At 36.8% G+C, this 24289-nt stretch overlaps 1 protein-coding gene across 4 annotated transcripts in view; it reads left to right on the forward strand.

The window, feature by feature from the left end:
- The first annotated feature begins 452 nt into the window (after positions 1-452).
- LOC129280431 (RB1-inducible coiled-coil protein 1-like) overlaps positions 453-24289 on the forward strand; it is a 42895-nt gene continuing 19058 nt past the window's right edge. Inside the window, exons 1-10 of one of the 4 annotated variants that reach the window (XM_064111798.1) lie at positions 453-776; positions 4340-4495; positions 5052-5178; positions 5930-6100; positions 12183-12298; positions 13546-13756; positions 16374-16482; positions 20645-20763; positions 21572-21756; positions 22799-22985. In XM_064111798.1, the coding sequence (XP_063967868.1) occupies positions 4428-4495; positions 5052-5178; positions 5930-6100; positions 12183-12298; positions 13546-13756; positions 16374-16482; positions 20645-20763; positions 21572-21756; positions 22799-22985 (1293 nt within the window). In that variant the 5' untranslated portion in view covers positions 453-776; positions 4340-4427. Of the gene's footprint in view, positions 788-4339; positions 4496-5051; positions 5179-5929; positions 6101-12182; positions 12299-13545; positions 13757-16373; positions 16483-20644; positions 20764-21571; positions 21757-22798; positions 22986-24289 lie in introns of all 4 variants that reach the window. The other 3 variants (XM_064111799.1, XM_064111800.1, XM_064111797.1) reach the window with 3 other exon arrangements.

A 24289-nucleotide genomic window follows, 5' to 3' on the forward strand; every position in this document is an offset into this window, starting at 1 on the left:
GCTTAGTCTCGGTTTCGTTTTTTTCTTGGTCGCACTGTATATTCACATTAGCTTCATAGGCTATAATTTGTTTATCTCTTGCAATTATATTGTTTCTTATATCAATTATACCCTACGTTCATATTACTTTAAACATGTTTATTGTCAAAAAAATATTTGGATTCATGAGGCGATATCAATATTTGATTACCCGAACAAACAATTTTGAATTGAATTGAATTAAATTTGAAATTTATAAGTCATTCTTCACCATGATCAGTATATCTAGGAGCGTTTCATTAACACTTTCATCCCAAAGTTGGCATGTCTTACAACTTTCCTTGATTATGGTTGGTTGAGAAGGCACCGTTACCATAGTAACTGTTTGATAAAACCGGGGATAAAACAGATTAAAAAGTCCTTTCATGAAACGCTTCCCCGTGTCTTTCCCCATTTTTTTTTCTTTCCTGCAAGACACCCTAGGTGTTAACCCTATCATCAAGGTACTAGGTGCGTCTTGCTAGCTTCATGTTATTGATCGTCACTGTATTTGTAAAATTTGTAAAGACTCGGAGAGAAATTAACTCGGTATTATTTTGCTTCCTTGCATCAGTGTATTCTAAATCGTCATCACATCTTTGATCTTTGACTACGCATTTCAGGAGAGAGAACATTTTCACGGAAAGTATCATTAAAAAAAGTCGATTTCCAGTGCAGGATGGCTGGCGTATGGAAACTGACACGGTCTACGTAGAAAAGACGAGCCCACAGTCCCGTGTACGTAAATCTGTGTGACTGTGAGTACCGGGTGCGCATCAATTAATTGAAGGAACCTTTTTGTCATCCTTCTTCTTTGGGTATAGAGTAAAGTGCCCAAATATCGGAAACTTTAGCATAATTGGACCAAAACAAATAGGGCCTATACAATAATTGAATCAAATAATCAATCATTCTGATCATGTTTATTTTCGAATCGTAGTACAAATCAAAACTAAAAAAAATCAAATAAAAAATTTAGTCTTTTAAGTTTTAGAATTATATTTAGGGCCTAGTATACTATAGTTATACCATCACTAACGTCCATGCGCAGTGAGTCGCCATGTGCAATTTTTTTACTGTTGCCCCACTCACCTGTCACTGCCTGACTACAATGGTTCTAGAAATCTTTTGTAAATGTAATGTTGAAAAGTGTCTTGACTCTTGTGGCATCTGATATTATTATTAATCCTCAGTAATTCCCTGAAATGCTGCAACGTTTGGTTAAAAGATCCAGCAAAAGACAAAGGAGTTTAGCGTAGTCAAAGTCAGACTTGCAAATTTGGATCCGTACGGTGTGAATTTAAGCTGCCATTTTTCTCGGGCGACGATTTGAGACGCCCACACTAAGCAATCGATGTTTCCAAAACTGCCCGCTCAAGTTACCAATATTTGGTATCAAAATATAGATTATAAAAAAATGCTCACGATCATTTCATTTTGAAGGTGGGGGTGACAATTGTAATCAAAATAAGAGGGGGTGGCGACTCAACGTATATCTCAACCCATGGAGAGGTTTCAACAATGCAGCTGAGTCAATGCACTTTTGTGTACGATCGGTGCATGTGTGCGCGCATGCGCGATATGTCTGTGTAGTAAATGTATTGGATTTTTCGAATCGGCGACTCAAAATATACCCATCATTGTGTCGCCGTTCCGGAAGTGTGTAATTCATGATGTTCTTACTAAAAACTGTAGCAATTTCAGGAGAAAAGTTTATCATATATTTCAAAGGATTTGTGGATACTTTCATCTCATACAAAGATTTGGGTAAGAATTTTTTTTTTGGTTGCAAAATTGAAGGTTGAAGACTGCCGATGGCGACTCACTGCGCATGGATGTTAGAGGAGACCTTCAAATCTGAACTGAAGTCTTATTTTTTTTAACAGTATTAGTTATTGGCACTTTGACACTCATCCAAACTTTCTTATTCTTTCTTTTTCTTTCTTTTCTTGTGCGCCTCGGAATATAATATTTCTAGATAGATGGCGCTATATAAATGCCTAAATTATTATTATTAAAACAAATGTTAAATTGTCATAAAAGAATTAGAATAGCCAATAGGATCGAAAAAATTATGGTAAATGGAAATTATTTACATACTACCACTAGTACCAGAGTAGCCTTTGTGACTCCATGATGATTTTTTTCAATAATTTGACATATACTTCTCCATCATGGAGCCTTGAACCACTTGCCATATGTATATAAGCAGTAGAGGTGCACGGCCAATATGGGAGACTCTCCAATAGGGGAGACAATCTCCCACATTGGAGACTTGCTTTGCAAAAGGACAAAAGAAACGACACCAACATAAGTATGATTTTTTCCACCCAAAATTTTGTCTCACTAAGGTCAGAAGCCCATTTGTTTTGTGTGTGATTGACAACAAAATTCCTTATCAAAATAAAAGTAGACGGTGAATTTTTAAAGTAGACAGTGAAAAGGGGTAATTTTTCATGAGGAATCTGCTTATCACATTTTTATTTGCCGCCAAGGTAATCCTTTTGCAGCAAATGTAAACAAAGGAAATTGGACTCCAAAACTGGAGACTGTCTCTGAAATTGGATACCCAAATTCTTTACAAAAGTCTCTGATATTGGAGATAATCTCCCACATTGGAGACAGTCTCCAATATTGGCCGTGCGCCTCTACTGATAAGAGACTGACCAAAACAAAGATGGATTTCCCTAGGAAATCCATATTTACAGGGTGAAATCGGTTTGTAAGTGTGAATTTTATTGATATTTGAACTTTCAAACGCCTAATGTGTATGAAGGCTAAAAAAATTGGTTGATAAAAAGGTGAAAATGTTAAGTTTTCTTACCAGACCGATCTCGTTTGTCAACAAAGCAAATACACATTTTCCTGAGGTGGACTTGACCTTTAAGAAACAAGGGATCAAATAAAGTGGATTTTTCACGGTTTTCCAGATGTTCGTGGATTTTGAAAACGTCCTTACGAATAAATGGCAATTTCGCGAGCCAATGTAGGCCGCCATATTTCCCCGGAAGTCAATGTTATGATAAAAAATATAATAAACAACATTAATAATAATAATAGCTGTATTTATAAAGCGCCTTTTGCCTGAGGATACAAAGCACTGCTATTATTACCCCGGCTTTAGCTTGAGCTACCATCACCGGCGCTTAATTAATCCTGCCGGGTACCCATTCACCTCACCTGGGTCGAGTGCAGCACAGTGCGGATAAATTTCTTGCTGAAGGAAAACACGCCATGGTTAGGATTTGAACCCACGACCCTCCGTTTGAAAAGCAAGAGTCAGAATCACTAGACCATGATGCGCCCGCATTAAAGTTACGACATCTAAAAATGTAGTGGCCTACGTGCGGCCGTTGCATGTATGCTCGCTATTTTCACATGCTTTTACAATGGAACCACACACTTAGCAGCGATCGCGCTCCGTTTTGAAGCGAATTGCAGCTGCCTCACAGAGCTCGCGGAGCGCCATAGGAATTGTACATTCTACCGCCCACCAGCAGAGACAGCATCCGCCAACTGGGGAATGCTATCGCGATCAGAAACAGTGGTCAATCTTGACCACCGCGATTGCTATCGGCCAATTTGCGCGATAAAATAGTTAAGTACCATCAGTCCTTTTTATATGATATGTATGGATTAAAATAGTTACAGGTTGGGAAAACCCTTAAGCGGCCGTACACTGCACACATATCAGATACAATCAGCTTACCATCTTTCTGAAAAATATGTTAGAAAATAGCGAATTTCGATGACAAACAGATCGGGGTCAACCAGGTTCTTCTTCGATCGCCGTCAGCTACAGCTGAGCGTATGGACGCACCAGCAGATTAGCTGGCAACTGAGAGAGTCTTTTTTTCTTGATAAATTGCCTTTTTTGTGAACTTGCAGAGCTGTGGTTATTTGTCATTTAGTGCTATTACCCAATTTAATAATCATCTTGACACTTTTGTTTTTGAAAAAAGGAGAAATGTCATTAAGGCCCTCCTGATTTTGGAATCAAGTTGTGAGATCCAGATTAGATTATATAATTCAAATGTATAATGTACGTAACAAATAGATTCTGACACCAATTTTTTTTTTAATAATTGTATTTACCGCAAGAGGTAAATTCTAACATGAACAAAGTTGTGCCATTTTAATGTACACCCATGTTCATGTAGGGTAAACTTTTGGTGTTGATGAGAATCTCTTTTTCATGAATAAAAAACCTGTTCAAAGACAGACTTTCCTTGATTTGATGAGTGGGTTATAATTCACAAGATTAGGAATCAATAAATAAATCTCTGACTTAACAATTATTGACTTTTTATTGCAACTACAGGTCTGGAAAGAGACTAAAGAATTGTGGCAGATCCCACCGTCATTTTTTTGTTTTACTGCTACTTGAGTGAGACTACTTGACTGCAATTATGTTGTATGTTTTTCTTGTGAACACGGGAGAGATGCTGACACTGGATATGGCTCTCACTATGGAGAGGTAGGTGTCATTGTTTAAAGGGAGAGTGAACTTTAGACTGCATGGTCTCTCTAATCTTCTATCTTTTAATGTACATGTAAATAGCTACATGTACAGACCTGCCAACCAGTACGTTTAGGGCGTATTTAGTACGTTTTTGCAACCAACATACGGCAGTACGTTTTTTCTTTAAAAAATATGTTTTTGTAAAAAAAATCGTAATTTATTGAGAAAAATCATCTCTATATGTCTCTATTTCATAAAACTTACACAAATATGGTTATTAGACAATTTGCCAATAATTTGGGGGTTTGTATAATGGTAGAATGATTTTGCATTCATTGAAAGAGAGACAATCTATTTGGTTTCACATCCAGAAGGCTAGCACTCGGACTTGAAGTATTAATTCAGCAAGGAAAAGGTGCATTTTAAATTTTGATTCCATTTGCATTATAATATGGTGGGGCTATTTATGAATAAAAGTTGTTTCTTATCATGTAATCATTGAATTCACTTAATTGGCAACGTACTGGCGATTATAAGCCATGAATTTTCACTTTATTTTTATGTATTGCAGCGTTCAGCAGCTTCATGATACTCTGTCAGATGACTATCAGATCCCTCATGAGAAGCAAGTCTTATTGATCAGTGGAGGGCAGAGTTTAGATCCACAGATGAGAGTATGCAGTTACAGTGCTGGCACAGTAAGTCATAATGTACCACACACACCCTCATAGACACATACCCACACACACCCTCATAGACACATACCCACACACACCCACACAGACACATACCCACACACACCCTCATAGACACATAACCACACACACTCTCATAGACACATACCCACACACACCCTCATAGACACATACCCACACACACCCTCATAGACACATACCCACACACACCCTCATAGACACATACCCACACACACAGACAAAGCAAACAAAGGGAGGAGAGAAGAAGATGGGGAAGAAGAGGAAAAGGAGGAAGAGAAGAATGAGACGGATACAGGATGAAGGAGTAAAGATGTAGGATGATAGATGAAGAAAGAGAAGGTGGAGAAGCATTCCTTTTTTAAGGGAAAAGTGATTGATTGAAGTAGGTTTCTGAATAATGAATGGTGAAAACATTGGAGTGATCAAAGTGTACCATTCTGCAGGTTGAAAGTTAATAAATGAAAACACCTAAAACAGTAAGAGATGTACAAGTTACAATCAACTAAGAAGAAAAAAAAAACCTGTGGATTTGATGTGAATACCTAATATATCAAATTTCAATGCCTCTCTTTTCTCCCCCCCCCCATCTATTCTCTTCCTCCACCCATTGTATTTCCTTTGCATCTTTTGTACCATGATTTCTTTCATGTTTTATTTATATCCTTGCCTTTTTTACTTTGTCATCATCTTCCCATTCTCTTGTATTCCTCCCCCCCCCCCCATGTTTTGACAGGACACTAACCCCATCTTCCTGTTCAGTAAAGGGACCATAGAATCAGCAAATCCGCCAGTGACTACCAGCATGTCACAGACGAAGGAAGACAACCTCAAGCTCCAGGTCGAAGGACTCAAGAACCTGCCTCCTAGCTACAGTGCTGTAGTGGCACGCACCCAACTAGCCCTGGTAAGGAGGTTCCAGGGGTATGCACATTTTCTATGAACGACATATTCCCATTAGAAATATATGCTGTGACTTTCAAGGGGGGGCACACTTGTGTAAGAATGGCATATTTACATTACGAATTTTGATTACCGTAAGTAACGGACTATAAACCGCACCCGTGGATTAACCGCACCCCCAACTTTGGACTAAAAAAAAAAATTTAAAAAAAGATTTCAAAGTATCCAAAGAGATTACCGGTATGCGGAAATCTGCTGTTCTTGATCAATTCATCAACAAATGTTAGAAAGGTCCCGACAATATTGGCCACTTACACACTCACTCACCTCACAGTCACAGTGCACACACACAGCACTGCCGTTCTTGTACATTGCAAACTACGATACGGTACCAGTACATCTTATCAAATTATGATCTGTGTCTTTCCCGGCGTAGGAGGAAGAAACATTCACATTTCTTGCATCACAACCTCACAATCACTTTCAGAATTTGTCTAGCATTCGATGTCTTAGCATGAATTTTGGATACGGGATTACAAGAAGGTTCAAGAAACAAAGAAATTGGCATTTTTTCGAGTTGTTTTTACGGCTTCGTGCCGTCTCTCTAGTGCGTGGTGTACATGGTATCTTATGAAAAGCAAACGGGAAAGAAAAAATAAGCTGGCGTGAAACAGGACTTTGGAGGGGAGGGGTTAAAATTAATAGCGCCAGCTAAAGTCGCACTATAACCACAATACAACGCAAGCTAGCTCAGCTCACTCAACTCTCGCTCAGCTGTGACAAAATATTACTGAGCATGTTTGGCGTCTCTTTGAACTTAGCCAAGGAACTTTGCTGCTTTAAATCGAGAATAAAGTCGAAATTAGTGTCATGAAGGTGGGTGCGCTTGTTATAGATAATATTTGATTAAGATCGTAATAATCGCTTCTCATTACCCGCGGCTCATACCCCTCTAAACGACATTGCCCTGGGCGGCTACGCCCGGCCACTCAAAGTGTTGTGAACTGGCAGACGTCTTACGTGTTTGAGAGGGGTTACGACGGTCTGGCTCAGACCCGTCACCGTGGATAAACCGCACCCCCGACTTTTGCTTCTATCCCGCCGAGAAAAAGGTGCGGTTAATAGACCGTTACTTACGGTATGGGTCTCAAAAGGAGCACAAGCTGGATGTCCCCCCCCCCCCCCCCCCCCGGATCCGCCAGTGGTTGTCACTATGATTTGAACAAATCATGCTGCCTACAGTATATTTTTGGGTTTTGGGGGGGGGGAGGGGGGGGTTGTATGTGTGGGTGAGAGCGATTTTCTGCTCGACCTCTGGAAAATTTTATTAAATTTTTGCATCTATAGGGAACATGAACTCGTTGTTATTGTTGGCATCCGTTCATCTCTGAAGATGATGGTGCATCGATGGGTGCTCCATCTCTAGAGTGGCTGTTAATGTCCTACTCCTAGAAAGGCAGTATCGAGAGCAATTTGTCTAGATGAAGGAGGATGGCAGTGCTGATGAAGATGCCCTCACTTTCATCCTAGCCCCTTTGTCTGCCAATTGATCACTCTGTGTAGTTCCGCCAGTTCCATGACATTTGCTCCGGCGACAATTGCTCCACTATAAATTCTACACCCTTCATAGGAGCAAATGTGTCACCAGTTCTGCCATCTTGACACTTATACTAAATGTACATGTAACTCTCCTTACATGACAATCCAAAGTGTTAGTATCCATGAACTATACCTAACTTAACATTGGTATTTAATTAAACCTTCTGGTGCGGCAGGCCCGTATATGGCCCACTTGCATCCTACTCGCTCAGACGGCAGGCCCATATATGGCCCACATAAGGAAATTATTTTCAGTTTAGTATTAACCCATTATTTCGAACTGATTCGAGCTAGCAAAGTGCTGGAGTTCTTCCGCAGATGACCAAATAACACTATTGTGCAGAAAAATCACATGCTTCCGATTTGAAAATTCTGAGAAAAACCTCTTTCCAAAATCGGTGACTAAGTTTTGTGTGTATTTTTCTCGTCGAAACTTGTGCATAGACATGCACATGTACGGGTGAAGAGCGGACACACGTACGTGTGCGCGCGCCTGCACAAGCTAGTATCCCACAATCCTTTGCGTGTATCATGACAACACAACGCCAATATTTTGATAATCGACGATAATATCCCAACAATCATTTATAACGTTATTTTTACCTTTTGTGCTATTCAGAATTCGTAGTTTAGTTTTCATAGTATGATTGCACAGAAATTTAATTTTGTTTTGAACCCACAAGCGAAAGGAATTTTGATGTGAGAAATAGGAAAACGAATTTCCTTTCCTCTGAGTGGTGACAGAGTAAGAAAGGGCTGGATGGGGAGGGGCTTATGAGATGAAGAATATTGAGTGAGCGAGAGAGAAAAAGTACACAAAAATTAGAAAGAAGATCGGGGAAAAGGGGATCAAAGAGAAGAGAAAGAGGTAGATTGAGGTGATCGAATAAGAAGGATATATAATTACAAGATATGGAGGCAAAAGGTCATGGATGAGGACGAGAATAAAAGGGTGAGAAAGAACAATATATGGATCAGTCAAAAATAGGAAAATAAAGAAAGAGAAAGAAAAGGTAGGAAGAAGTGACTGAGGGATAGGGGATGACAGAATGGGGAAATAAAAAGAAGAGACGGAAAATAACTTGTAACAAATGCAAAGGGTGGTCAAGTAGGAGATCAACAAGAGGGGAAAAAAAGAGAGGCAACGAAATGGAGAAAGAAACATAAGGAGTAGACAGCAAGACACTGGAAATGGGGACAATATGCGAAGAGAAATTAGGTGAACGTAGAAAACGAGAGAAGGAGAAAAGAGATAGAAAAAGGGCAAGATCCATGCTTTTTCGTAGGATGGGGGCACCCCGCTTACGGTATATGTTCAATGTTAGGATGTTCAGTGAAATCAAACCGAATTTATCACTATAAACATTGGATTTATGGATTTATTTCAAATATATGCAGTATGTCTGGTAGTGCAAAATTGTCACATCTAGATATGTCCAGATAAAAATATTGTAATCCTGAAATTAATTGATTACGATGAGGAGAAGTAGAAATAATAATACATTCAAGAATTTTAGCTAGAGACCAAACTTCCATTGGATTTGTGCATGAAATCGTGTTTTTTAAATCAATTTTGGATCTGACAGGCACTTGTTAAGTGCTCCATAAGCTTACAACTGTTAATGCTGAACTGGGCATCACAAATTTGGTTCCAAGATTTACGAAAGAAAAAAGTTGGGGAAAAAGTTGTGGCAAAATCTTTTCATGATTTGTTACTTCCTGCGGGACATGTTGACCCCCCCCCCCCCCCACCCACCTTGACCTAATTAGGGTTTAGCAAAAGCAAATGCAACAGTTCTAGCGAAGGTAGTTGGTTACCATTCCTTTTGCATGGCAAGTTTATTTTTTGTTCAAATATTTTTCATATACAGTACGTCCCAGAAACCAGAAACAAAGGAAAATTAATAATGATATTTCATTTACATAATCATATAATTCAATTATTCCTCTTTATTTTGATACTGAATGTGAGACAAACACTTAACGCATTAATGAGCAAGACGAGTTTGAAATTTTTATGTCAAAACCAGGTTGCGCAGAAAACTTGGACAAAATTGGTTTGTGATATGACAATCGTGCTTATTCGACGATTAGCTCATTAGCGTTTCTTTTGTATTCTTTGTTAAGATTCTCTCACTGATCCCTGAAATGAGAGTGGATCCAGATTCACACATGAGTTTCTGCGCAAATCATTTCTGATATGTCTCAATATTCATTTTTGTCATCTGCCATGAGTGAACGAGATGCTAAGCTGTTAGTTTCAAACTAGAGATGAGATTCCAATCTTGCCATGAGTATCAAATTTGTAGTAAAAACAAATTCAATAATTGTAAACTCTATCTCTGAAAACGGGTTTCCTTTTTGGGGGGACGCACTTTATATTGATAAATGATGCATGTATTTGAAAGTAACATCTTGCTCCCGTTCATGTCCTTCCCCCAATCTCTTTTTCAGGTAGAATATAATGTAGACTATGAAGAGAATGGTTTTAGAAAAAAAAATAATTGAAATCAATATGATAATAAAGAAACTTAAATGTTTTTCAGGAAAGTATTCAAGAAGACGTGTCATTATTAGAAGGTATAATGAGTTCCATACTGCAGGCTGTGACTGATTTTTGCAAATACTGCTTATCTCTAATTCAATTTATGCATGAACATTAACCTGTACCACCTCTGGTTGCGCAAACTCCCTTTATAAAACCTTTTGGTACATGTATGTGATATTTTAGTAGTTACAATAATACATGTAGCTGATTTCCTAAGAAGGATTAAGACATTTCAAATTCAGCCTTCTGTATTGGATACCATATCATGGCTTTGATTACAGGAAGTTACATGTATGATAAGAAAGTAATCTCTCTGCCCTTGAATGAATGCTGCTGAAATTGAACCTTTTTCATGTGAACACTGATTAGCAAAAGAAAACAGGTCACAGAAGCGACATTTCCTGTCAATACAATAGGATAATACTGTTTGCATTTACACTGATGTCAAGGCAATGTCATAATGTATTGCCTGACATTGATTAAGATGAAACTTTTTTCTCATTGAAGAACATATAGAAGAGCTTATGAAAATCATATTATTGATTTCATATTTTTTTTAGTGTCCATTGTTTGGATGTCCATATTTCTTAAATATATTCCTGAGTTTTCTATATAATGATGATTTTTCTACTACTCCTGAAAATGAAAATAATAATAATAATAATAAAGATAATAAAAGTACACACATGACCAATTATTATCTGTATTTACTGTATAAATACAGTGCGTTTCAGATAGAAAGTAATCTAAATCTAGAGGGCTGATATTCGAATCATATTTAATTTTGTGAAATTATTCAGCATGGATATGAAAGAGAAACTTTTCAGCTCTCTATTGATAACCCTATTTGTACCATTTATGTCAAGCATGACTTAATTAATTGGATGTTGAAGACAAGAAGTGCAGATACCAATTTTTCCAAGTTTTGGTAAAGTTGGTAAAATGTGCACTTGATAGAATAAGATGTTTTTCAAAGTAATTTTGGAATTAGGAGTCAAGGCATTCCTCTGAAATGATGATTGAAAGGTTGATGTCTTATTCACCCACGCCTTCATCATGTCCTCTCCTTTTCACCCAAAGTTGGCAGTGTGGAAGGATATCTTGGACAGCTCGTCTCACCGTAGCTGGATCATTGCGCAAATCATCCACCTCCTGTCAAATACATCAAGATCTAGGGGAGGAGTTGCGAAAACCTTTTTTTTAAGTGTCCCCAAAGGAAATGATCACAGGGCATGAGGTCAAGCGATCTTGATGGCCATTCTACGTCATGGTTGAGGGCAACAAAAAGTTCTCTCAGTTTATCTGGAATTATAATGGAACGATAGTCAGGAGCACCATCCTGAATCCACCAAAGATGCCTGTACACTCCTCGAACCTGTCTCTCAAAATGTTCCAACGGTGGTACTATCTCCATATTAAACATCTGCAAGTACATATACATTCATCCATTTACACTCCTTTGGAAGAAAAAGGGTCCAATCAAAAGATTCTTGCTGGCCAGCTTAGGCATCAATGAAAGTATTTACATTATTCTCTGCCCTTTCATCAAGCTGTCAAAAACATGGAAAAAGTGGTATCTGCCTATGTTGTCTTCAACATCACTGAATTCTGGCAAGCATGACACAACTGGTACAAATAGGTTTCAGTGGAAAGCTGGAGTTCCCTCATTTCCAAGCAAAACAATTTTACAGAATTAAATGGGTTTTAAAAATCACCCCCTAGATTTGGATTACCTTTTTTCTGAAACACATACATGTAAATACATGTGTAATACAGAATGGTCTGCTTCGGCATCTCATGAATGCAGTTCTCGCAAATGGTAATAATTGATTGCTGTGAAAATAAAATCATAGATTTTATTTTTATGGTGTCTTATCTGCATATATATTATAGTGTACATTACAAAATTACAGTTCAGTATTTGTGTTTTTGTAAACAGCAATTCCATGAAGTAGCCAAGGAGAAATTGAGGGTCTGTGAGGGATTAATACACAATCAACATTTACAACAACAAGGTTGGATGGCTGTTATAGCTAACTTGGATGACATTACTAGGTAATACTTATTTGTGAAAAAGTTGTGTGATTTTATTGATTATGTCAATTTATGCAAAACTTTTTGTATGGAATAAGAATTTCAGCTCTAAATCAAGAAATTAAGATTTAAGATATGCTGATATTGTTGTGTGATAGACTTGAAAATATTATTCATTTCATTGACAATTTTCATAAATTTGCAAGGAGTATGGATTACAATGATGTAAATTTAGTACTTCCTGCTTTTTAAAAATTTTCTATGAAAGGGTTGAGTGTATAGAGTTCCAAAGTGATGACATCAGAAAAAACTTTTTTTGCATTTCAGTGTTTTTGATACCATATTTTGGTAGCGCATGATAGAAACCCCCCCCCCCCCACCGCCAACATTTGGTGAGAATTGGTCCATGGGGGTCTGAGATATGACATCATAAATACATAATTATCCCCATTGAAGTCAATGTATTATTGGCCTGGTTCTAAAAGTTACACCTGAAGGAACCAGGCCAATAATACATTGACTTCAATGAGGCTATGTATTCAGGAGGTCATATCATGCCCCCCCCCCCCCCCCCCCATGGACTGATTCTCACCAAATTTGGGTCGTGGGGGTTTTTCATCATACTCTACCAAAATATGGTATCAAAAACGCTGAAATGCAAAAGTGAAAATTGATGAGGTCACTCTTCAGCGCTCTATGTTACTGACAACTTGAGAAAAACTATTTAATTGTGCTGTTAAAAGACTTGCTAAAAGCGTAGCTGTTATGATATTTTGTTAACCATCCGACTGTGAGTCAGATGGACGTCAGCTTTCATGTTTTGATAATTATTTGCTGATCCCAGACTTTGTGAAAAGCATTGGAAATAGCTGTAAATCTTTGGTGAAAGCAAACCCAGTGTACCAGCAAGAAATGCTTTGGCCAAGCCTGCTTTAGACCCGACCGGGCAACTGCCAGGCCATGGAAAAGTGATATAATACAATGACTTTATCATAAGGTTATTTCCAGTGGTATAGCATGTTTTCTGGTCTTAAATCTTGTCATACTCTGAGTGATGTATATCCAGATGGTGTTAAATTCCACATGAAAACATGATAATCTGCCTTTAATTGATTTTTAAAGAAAATCTCCAGAAATGCTGCAAATTGACATCTTTACCAAGAAGAACACCCCCCCTGATTTTTATAATCATTAATGTTTTCCCTGTTAGGTATTATGCTTGATCCTTATATCCATTCTATCAATGATCCTAACTTTCTTTCCCTCAGTGCCTTTCAACAAAGAGCACTCGTCTTCCAGCAGAACATAGCAGACTTCCTCACTGACAGACCCAACTTTCTTCAGCGCCTTGAAGAGTTTGGAGACATCATTCACATCCTTGAGAAGACACCGCTTCTACCTTGCCTCAGGGAGGGTGGTCGGTCTCCATCCGACCACGAGGGGAGGGATATATCTCTTATGATGTGGATCAGTAGACAGGTAAAATTGAACATTAAAAGATAAATACCAGGGGCCTGTTGCAGAAAGAGTTGCTTTAAACGCAAGTCAAAATATCAAGCGCAAGTCCCGAATACGGATGCTTCATTGGCTGAAAATCAAGTTGCGCAAGATATTTTTAGTTGCGTTTGATCGCAACTCTTTCTGCAGCGGGCCCCGGTTGTGGTTTCGATCTAAAAAAACTACTTATTGATTTACCAATTTATATATGATATTTATTATAAAGTATAGGAAGTTACAGTGCCATAAATACCCCCTCTCTCTCTCACTTCCTTGCTCTCCTACCTCAGCCACGCAGCTTTTAAAATTTTACTATTACATAGGTGTTTTTATTGCTAAACAATGGATGATTTATTGTCTCTATGTCTCCATCTAAGCATCCTCACACCAGGGTGCCCTCCCGGGGGGGCCACTTCCATTGACGAGTGGATACCATGCGCGACCACGGGGTCTTGAAAAGCACCCTAAACACGTATTTTCCATATTCTGAAAATGCACCCCTTAACAAGTATTGGCATGTGAAACCCTACCCTTAACAAGTATTGGAAACAAAACGATACTCTTAGCAAGTATTCCCTGAAATGAACCCCTAAACAAGTACAGAGATATTTTATTGTTATGTCACGCGTCCGTCGGTCGTCGGTTTTACCTTTAAATAGACACCATTATTTTTGTTTAGTACGGCCCCACCTTCCACACCTCGCGCAAATCGGACTCTAAACACGTAGTGTTGGGGCAAAAAGGACATCCTTTATAAAACATTTTGATTTTGTTTTATCATCCCCGCATATTTGACCCTAAAAACGTATATTTTTCCGAGCGAAATAGATACCCTTTTTTCAATATTTTGGTGTTTTTGACACCCTTATCACGTTATGTACGTAACGTGCCCTATCTTGAAAAAGACATCCTTTTTACGTGTTTTTTTTGGTCGCGCATGGTATCCACTCGTCAATGTAACTGGCCCCCCCGGGGGTGCCCTTCATATTGACTTATGTTTGAGTGGATGTACGGTGTACTGTCTGAGCGTATGATTGACATATTTGTAGAGGAGTGTACATGGGGGGGGGGGGGAGTTTTTGTGTAGAATGTGAGGAAATGTGTGTGGTTCTTTTGAACACTGGGTAGTTGTTGCATGGTGATTGCGGTCAGGACAGAAGGGTACTCTGGTATGGGGGTTGCGGGGTGGAGGTACAGTGCCAGTCGTACGTCTTTGACACCTGTTTGCCTGTTTCGGCCAGAGAGCATTAGATAATGTATCGTTCTCTGGTAGAACAGGTACACGGGTGTTAGAGATGTGTGACTGGTACTGTGCAAGTAGGTTGCACAATTGCATTGTCCTATTTCTCTCTGACTTCTCTTCTTTTCTTATCTTCTATTTTTTCTCTTCTATCCTCTATGATCTCATTCTTCCCCTTTCCTTCTCTCTTTTTTCTTCTCGTACAGTTGTGCAATACATATTTTAACAGCTGTGATTGTTTGTCAAATGTATTATTTATGCCATTGTTTATTGTATTCATGTTTGTAACTTTATGCCCGAAAGCAAATTTTGTGTATTCTTATGCATGACAATACATTATCTTGAATCTCTTGAATCTTGAATCTTGAAAAAATTAGTTCGAACAGAATCCAATAAAATGATCACCCAAGTGTTTGTATATATAAATAAAAAAATAGGTGCCAATTGGCTCTGGAATAAAATGTGAAATTGCTGAGAAATGAGCAAAATAAGCACAGAATTTCATAAATTGTTGGGTATTTTTCGAAGCAGTATTAATACACTGTCCCACATATGCATTTTTGTGTTAGTTATCAGAATTATCGGTTTTCAGCTATTAGTTTTCATGATTTCACAAAGATGAGTTGATTTCAATGTAACAGATGTAGATCTACATGTATGATAATGTAGTGGTAATTAACCTTAATTTTAATAGCTTTCTCATGAAATAATTGTTCACTTTCTTTTACCTTTAATTCCTTGCCTCCCGAAAAGTTAAATTGATGATTGTTATACACCTATTGGTTTAATCCCTCTTCGGTCTCGTCTCACATGGGTTTATCCTACTTCACCTACATGTACAGCAAATCATCTACAAACCACTTTATCTCATTGCCATCGAGTCCATGTACCATTTTGTATGATTTCTAGTTAGGCTATTCCCATTTCATCTGTCAGCCACTTGGTTGTAAATAACACTTCCTAATCTAATATGCAGGTTATTTCACCACTTTTTTAAAATTTTCTTTAATTTTGAATTCCTGAATTTAATTTAGATGAATGACTATGCCATGGTAGATTTCAACCAATCATTTGATAAGACTCTGTATAACCATTAGTGTTAAATGGGTACCTTCTTGGTAGGATGTGAATGCCAATGCGATAAGATTGGAACGTGTGCACTGATAAACAGTTGCCTGGCCAGGATACTCCCCAGGGAGTGGAGATGGTGCTCTTTAAGGGTGGCACAGTAATGGATCCTATGACTGGGGTAATAATAATTACAATATAAATCATTTAGAAACCAAAGCATGAAGCGCTTTATAAATGTGACAATTATTATTATATTGTATATTTATGACTTATATTGTGATAACGCAGGACCAGAGGAGTACTCTACAACAAATGGCTGTGCAGTGTAGTAAAGTACTTGACCAGTTTAATCAACCAGTCCTTGATGCCTTGGGCAGTGATATTAAATCATGCTTAGGTAAATGAAATAATTTCTTATTTATTTGATCTTATTCATTAACCAAATATTGTTTATACAAAAGAGCCCTTTGTGTCAAAATGGAGTTTTGTGAAATAAACCCCATATGATAGCCCAGTAGATGCTAAAGCAAAATCCTCAAGATTGCAGAATCTGTGAAAAGCTTAACCCTAAAAGGACTGGGCTATTTGAGATGTATTGAGGACTGGGGGGGCCATGATGGCCCCCCTTCTGATCTTGGCCGCCGTTCGCGCGGTCGCGACAAAATTTGGCACGCACATTCTTTACCACATAAACTACAAGCTAGTATAAAAAAAAATCTGATAATTGTTATATTTTAATAAAATATGCAAATTTATTCATGAAAAACACTATTTGCATATTTAACACCCTATTACAATTCAAATTTTTTTTTTTTTTTTGCAGATGTCATCTTTTTGATCTAATTTAAAAGTTTTCACAAAGAAATATTGCAAAAGTCAATTTTTTCCTTATGTTTTTCTTTGTTTTTAGAATTTCTCATGTATTTCTTTGTTTTTTTCGTCTTTTGTTTTTTGTCTCACCTGCATAGCAGAGTGAGACTATAGGCGCCGCTTTTCCGACGGCGACGGCGGCGGCGGCGGCGACGGCGGCGTCAACACCAAATCTTAACCTGAGGTTAAGTTTTTGAAATGACAGCATAACTTAGAAAGTATATGGACCTAGTTCATGAAACTTAGCCATAAGGTTAATCAAGTATTACTGAACATCCTGCCTGAGTTTCATGTCACATGACCAAGGTCAAAGGTCATTTAGGGTCAATGAACTTAGACCATGTTGGGGGAATCAACATCAAAATCTTAACCTAAGGTTAAGTTTTTGAAATGTCATCATAACTTAGAAAATATATGGACCTAGTTCATGAAACTTATACATAAGGTTAATCAAGTATCACTGAACATCCTGCATGAGTTTCACATCACATGACCAAGGTCAAAGGTCATTTAGGGTCAATGAACTTTGGCCGAATTGGGGGTATCTGTTGAATTACCATCATAACTTTGAAAGTTTATGGATCTGATTCATGAAACTTGGACATAATAGTAATCAAGTATTACTGAACATCCTGTGCAAGTTTCAGGTCACATTATCAAGGTCAAAGGTCATTTAGGGTCAATGAACTTTGGCAAAATTGGGGTATTTGTTGAATTACAGCCATAAATTTGAAAGTGTGTTGGTCTAGTTCATAAAACTTGGACATAATAGTAATCAAGTATCACTGAACATCCTGTGCGAGTTTCAGGTCACATGATCAAGGTCAAAGGTCATGTAAGGTCAAAGAACTTTGGCCACGTTGGGGGTATTTGTTGAATTGCCATCATATCTCTTTAAGTGTATTGGTCTAGTTCATAAAACGTGGAAATAAGAGTAACCAAGTATCACTGAACATCTTGTGCGAGTTATAGTAGTTTTCAAAATCAGCACTGCTGCTATATTGAATCGCGTGATGCAGGTGAGACGGCCAGAGGCATTCCACTTGTCTTTTTTTTTCAATGGAAATTATTACAGACCATTTAACAACTAAATTAAACACTAAATCAATTCAGCAGACCAATTAGAGTGAAAAATAATCACCATTTTATGAATTTCATCTTCCATAGACTTTGTACACAAAGTATAAAAATTAGCCATTTTCGGCATGACATTGCATCGTAAAAAGTCACGTGACGTCACGGGGTATACCCGTACGTCGTGAATTTAGTCTCAAAAGTTGCACAAGACTTCAAAGAAAAAAGTCAAAATTTTTTTGGCGCTATCTCTTTGCGTATTGCGCGAAGTATTGCGCGAAGCATCGAGGGGGGGGCCATCATGCCCCCTCCAGTCCTTTAGGGTTAACCCTATTTTAACCGGGCTATTTTAGACCAGAATATACAGGGGAGGGTGGGTTCATTTGACCCCCCCTTCCAGATCTTGGCCGCTGATTGGGGATCGCCGCAGAAATACGCATGCGCGTAGAGCCGGATTTAAACTTCAAGACTGTATAGGAAAATTTTCAAAAAATTGTTTGTATTTTCTTATTGTGCAAAGAAGCCTATGAATTTTGCCCTATTTTGCCCTGAATTTGGTTTTTCTGTATGATTTTGCCTTTAACTTACTTTATATAGCGAGTTAATTATTGCATTTCTAACAAATATCTAAAAAAATTGGAAAAATATTATTTATTTCTTGTGTATTGTATTGTTTTTAAATTCTTATGTATTTCTTTGTGTTTTTTAACCTATGTTTTTCAGTGTTTTTTCTGACGACCTTTGTCGGGGACCCTTTTTCGATTATACATAGCATAAAATAAATCCATTTAAAACCAACAGATCATTAATTTATGATTTTTGATTGAAAAACACAATTTGCATTTATTTTGTACACGAAACCACATTTTTTAGCAATTTTTTGTCTGACATGCACTTTCAGAACCACGTACCTGGGCATCGCAAATTTGGTCTAAAAAATGCGCAAGACTTGAAAGTAAGAAGTCTGCGAGCGGCACGGTAAAAAAATTGCTTGACGGCGTAGTGACGAAATTTGTCGAGGGGCGGGCAGTTAATTAAGGTTAACCTTAAATAGACTGGGCTATTTCAATGCCTAAGAAGATGGGGGGGGGGGGCTGATTCAGCCCCCCCCCCCTTATGATCTCAGCCGTCGACCACGACAAAAATAGACGCACGCGTTACCCATGGCATAATCTACAAAATTATAAGATCAAATTCTGCAAAATATCTCATTGCTAATTAATTATGTGAATTTATGCTTAAAATCAAAACTTTGCTCTAATTATCTAAATAATGCCCCTAAAATGCTAATTTTTGGTTCACAGACTTTCTATATGAATCTGATCAAATGAACTTTTAAAACAATTTAAAAAATCACATTTTTTAAATGTATTTTATTGTTTTCTAAATTTCTTATGTATACATGCATCTTTGTTTTTCGACTTTGTTTTTTCACTTTTTGTTTTTTCAATGGAAATTGTTCAGGACTTTATTTCAACCATAACAAGATGAAATTAATTGATTTTAATCAGTAAAAGGAAAAATAATAATACACATGAATTTTGGCTAAAAATACAATTTTTTAATGGATTTGTATACAAATTCATGTTTTTGAGCAATTTTGGGTCTGCATACACTTACAAAATGTTGTCACGATTTTGTTCTCGAAAGTTGCACGAGACTTGAAAGTTAAAAGTCAGTAAGTGACACGGTCAAAAAAATTTGCGCGGCAGATTTATCGCGAAAAATGTCGAGGGAGGCTGAATCAGCCCCCACCCCACAGTCTTATTAGGGTTAAGCCTTCATGTTTTATGATTTTTCCTTTAAAGGGCAGTTCGCCCTAAACAAAGGTTTTATTGTAAGAATAGCAGAAAAAATATTTTAAAAATATTGGCGAAGGTTTGAGGAAATATCCATGAAAGAATTTTAAAAAAATTATTAGAATTTTAATTATTTGATTTGTGCGGTCATACATGTATGTGAGCAGCTTTCCTACATGTACATGTACATATCGTATGGTAAAAAATGAATGAAATGTAATTTTCTCAGAAAATTGAAAATGGTTTTTATTGTAACTTAAGTATATCAATACACAAATTATTTCACACCCGATCCTAAAAAGAAAATAAAAAATAAGTCTTAACGAACCATTGAAAAAGAAATTTATGCATTTTATATTACATAACATATGGGGCAGCTGCTTGTTCATGACATCAGAAATCAAGAACTTGAAATTCTAATAACTTTCTTAATCTGATGGATTTTCCTCAAACTTTCACCAATATTTTTCTTTTCTGCTATTGTTACAAAAAAGTTTTTTGTAGGGTGAACTTCCCCTTTAAGTCTGGTACAACATTTGAAACCCAATTTGAGATGCCTGGATATGTGGTTCCTAAGTTATGCATCATTTCTAGAATGTATGTCAGAGCAAAATTCATGTACAAAAAAAAACTGATGTAAATTCTGTTTCTAGGTAAAAATCAGAACTGTTTCATTCTTACTTTTATTGATTTTATTCAGGATCTGCAGATGGGATCTGGGGGTGGGGGAGCAAATGCAACATATTCATTCTATGCAGTAATTTTTTCTGATTTTTTTATTAATTGTTATTATCTTTTTATATTTTCTTTGTATAGAGGCTGTAAGTAACCCAGGAATGAAGGAAATCAAAGGTCTTGGAGAAAGACTATTTGGTCTAGAGCAGCTGTTATTACAAGCTCGCAAACTCCTCAATGAACAGGCTGAAATGGCTCAGGTTAGTATAATTGAGTTTGTAATTGAGTTTTGTGTAATTGACTTTTATAATCGATTTTTGTGTAATTGAGTTTTCTAATTGAATTTTGTAATTGAGTTTGTAATTGACTTTTGTGTAATTGACTTTTATTATTGAGTTTTGTTTAATTGACTTTTGTGTAATTGACTTTTGTTATTGAGTTTTTTAACAGATGTGTAATAAATCAGATTTGATTATTAATTTTTCTATAAAATGGGTTCAAGGATGTAGCCAATAACGAGGGTTTATGCAAGTCAAGTGTTCATGCTTTATTTTTTGCAAATTTATTCTTGCAATTTTTGAATGGAGCACTGTGCATCTGGCTTCATCATTTTACCACTAGCGTGTAAAAACTGAGATGCCATCTGAAATCTGAATTGCATTCTTTCAAAGAAAAGGCTATGGCATTTATTTGATGTGCTTACTCATGCATTCTGGATACACTTGTGATGATGTTATAATAGAAAGCACATGTGACATCTTCGGCTATGTAATCCTAGAAAATTTGGAAGGATTTATCATGAACTTTCCATTACAATTCATATTGCCAACTTGTTTTATAAAACAAGAAATGCACAGGTTTATTTTTTTTTATGTTTGAGGCGTTGCAGGAATCTTCGGTGTAACAATGAAATGCAGTAGTATCCAGTACAAACACCTTATGTTTGTTGCACCTTGTAGATACTCTAATAAGGGATTCAAAATATGGTTCTTTTTTTTTTACATCAAGGCTACTTTTGATAAATAAAATTGCTATTATGATATATACGTGTGTGCCACCTCCATCCAGGGGCTCGTTCAGAACCAGACCCGCGCTAGTAATGTGAAAGACCCCTCAGTGCTACCAGACTTATGCCTGAGTCACCAGCAGCAGCTAACTGTCATGTATAAGAAGCATCTACAACTCATAGACATGAGCAGGAGATGTGAGATAGCAAAGGAGGAGCTCTGTCAAAACCTACATGTGAGATTAAGGTAAGTTCTTATCATTTTGACACGGATGGTGGTGGCGATGATGACAATGATAATGATGATAATGATACCAATACTGATAATGACAGTTGTGACGATAATCGGAATATTGGTAATATTAGTAGTGTGATGATGATGTAAGTATAATGATGGTAACGACAGTAATGGCAATTATAATCATTAAGATGTTGATAAAGAGTAGGAGGAGGTTGATGATGATGATTAGAATAATGAATATGATGATTTTGTTGACAATTTTGTTTATGATGATGATGGTGAGGATGATGAGGATGAATAGAATGTTGATTGATGATGATGAAATGATGATGGTGATGATGATTTACATTATTTTGATAGCAAAGATGATGATGATGATGATGATGATGATGATGACGATTATAATGTTGATGATATTGATAATGATGATGATAATTATGATTATGATGATGATGATGACGATTGTAATGATGATGATATTGATGATTTTGATAATGATGATGATGATTATGATGATGATGATGATGATTATGATGATGATGATGACGATTGTAATGATGATGATATTGATGATTTTGATAATGATGATGATGATTATGATGATGATGATGATGATTATGATGATGATGATGACGATTATAATGTTGATGATATTGATGATTTTGATAATGATGATGATGATTATGATGATGATGATGATTATGATGATGATGATGACGATTATAATGTTCATGATATTGATGATTTTGATAATGATGATGATAATTATGATTATGATGATGATGATGACGATTATAATGATGATGATATTGATGATTTTGATAATGATGATGATGATTATGATGATGATGATGACGATTATAATGTTGATGATATTGATGATTTTGATAATGATGATGATAATTATGATGATGATTAGTTTGGTGGTTTTGATGATTAGGATGATGATGAGGAGGTGGAAGATCATGATGACAAAGAATTAGTTCTAATGTTGTGATTAATGGATTATATCCCCTCCTCCCCTCTCTCTCTCTCTCTCTCTCTGTAGATGGGTAATGTATGTAGAGCAGCAGGTCAGCAGTGTGCATGGTAAGATGTTGGTATACCATGAGAACCTGAAGAGACTACGCAAACGTTTGGAGATAATCCGTCAGGTCTGCATGACGCCAAAGCTCTACGCTTCTGCCGTAGTAGAGGTTTGCAGGAGACGCCATTACAACACACAGTATCAAGAGGTAATTAAATCAAAATTATTCTTATTTCCGTTTCACACATGCTCATCCGTGCTTCCATTGCTTCAGTATTTGCTTGTTTTTTGTTTTGTTTATCTAAATGTGTTTTATTGACATTTAAATCTATGTATTTTTCTTAATTTTGATGTTTATGTGTTTGTAAGCCAGACTGATGATGGGGTGAACCTTCAATAGGAACCAGCTTCCTTTTGGCTATACCTGATTTCCTGGCCCTTGGTCGATGGTTCTTTTCAACTTTCTCTGTATTTGTATTCCTTTTGCCAGAAATAACATAAATAGAATTGAAGAACTCATCTCAGTGGCACACATCTTCTCTGTCTATGCATATATCGTTGGCGTTCTTCCAAACCGTTGTATCACTCATACGATTGTACAAACCCATTTTAGATATTATCAACTTCAGAGTTTACTATGATTTCCACACATTGTTCCCCAGCCTTACAACATAATCATTGTTACAAAAATACATGATTGGTAAGATCAAGGCAATTGCTCAATATTGTAGTCTTTATATTTACACAAATTTCCCTGTACAAAAACGCGATAGGGATACAACAACCCTGACCACGATTTCAATGCGCGTGATCAGTAAAAACTTAATCGCTTTTTCACGTGCAAAGTCAATGCAGTGCCGATACCACTGTTTGGCTGACCGGGCATTTGCATATCAAGTGCACACAGTTGTCGTTTGCTTTGCTACAGTACCCATTTCCAAATAGATTTGAGCATTTTATCAACAATTTCTGTGGCATCCCTGTGAAAATCCCCATATATCTCAGAAACTAAATTAAATTGCTGCCTAGAAATTTAAGCATACATGTATAGAATAGGACTTATACTTTCAATTTCTTCAAAAATCTCAAAATCATATTTTTGGGGGACCAAAATTGACTGATCTTACGGTTCAAATGAATGCCAACGATGTGTAGGTGAGCATTATTTCAGAGGGGGGGGGGGTATTTCATAAAGCTGTTCATAAGTTATGCATGACTTGGTAACTTACACCCAACACATGACCCTTCCTATTTTCCTGTCTATTTCCTAAAAATACCTGTAAAATTGTATGTTTTCTATTAGAGGAACTACAAGAACCTCAAACAAATATTTTCTGTACAATCAGTATATCATTGTTTATTTTATTCCTTTTGAAAAGGATTTTTTAGTATAATGCACATACATGCAGTCCATTGCTAACTTGCCTCTTGGTCTACACCCACTTTGTCTATTATCAGGTATATCTGAATTTCATTTTTTTAATGTCATAATATAATTATTTACAGTATTTT

The sequence above is a fragment of the Lytechinus pictus genome, chromosome 17 (assembly GCF_037042905.1).
Source record: "Lytechinus pictus isolate F3 Inbred chromosome 17, Lp3.0, whole genome shotgun sequence".
Lineage (NCBI taxonomy): Eukaryota > Metazoa > Echinodermata > Echinoidea > Temnopleuroida > Toxopneustidae > Lytechinus > Lytechinus pictus.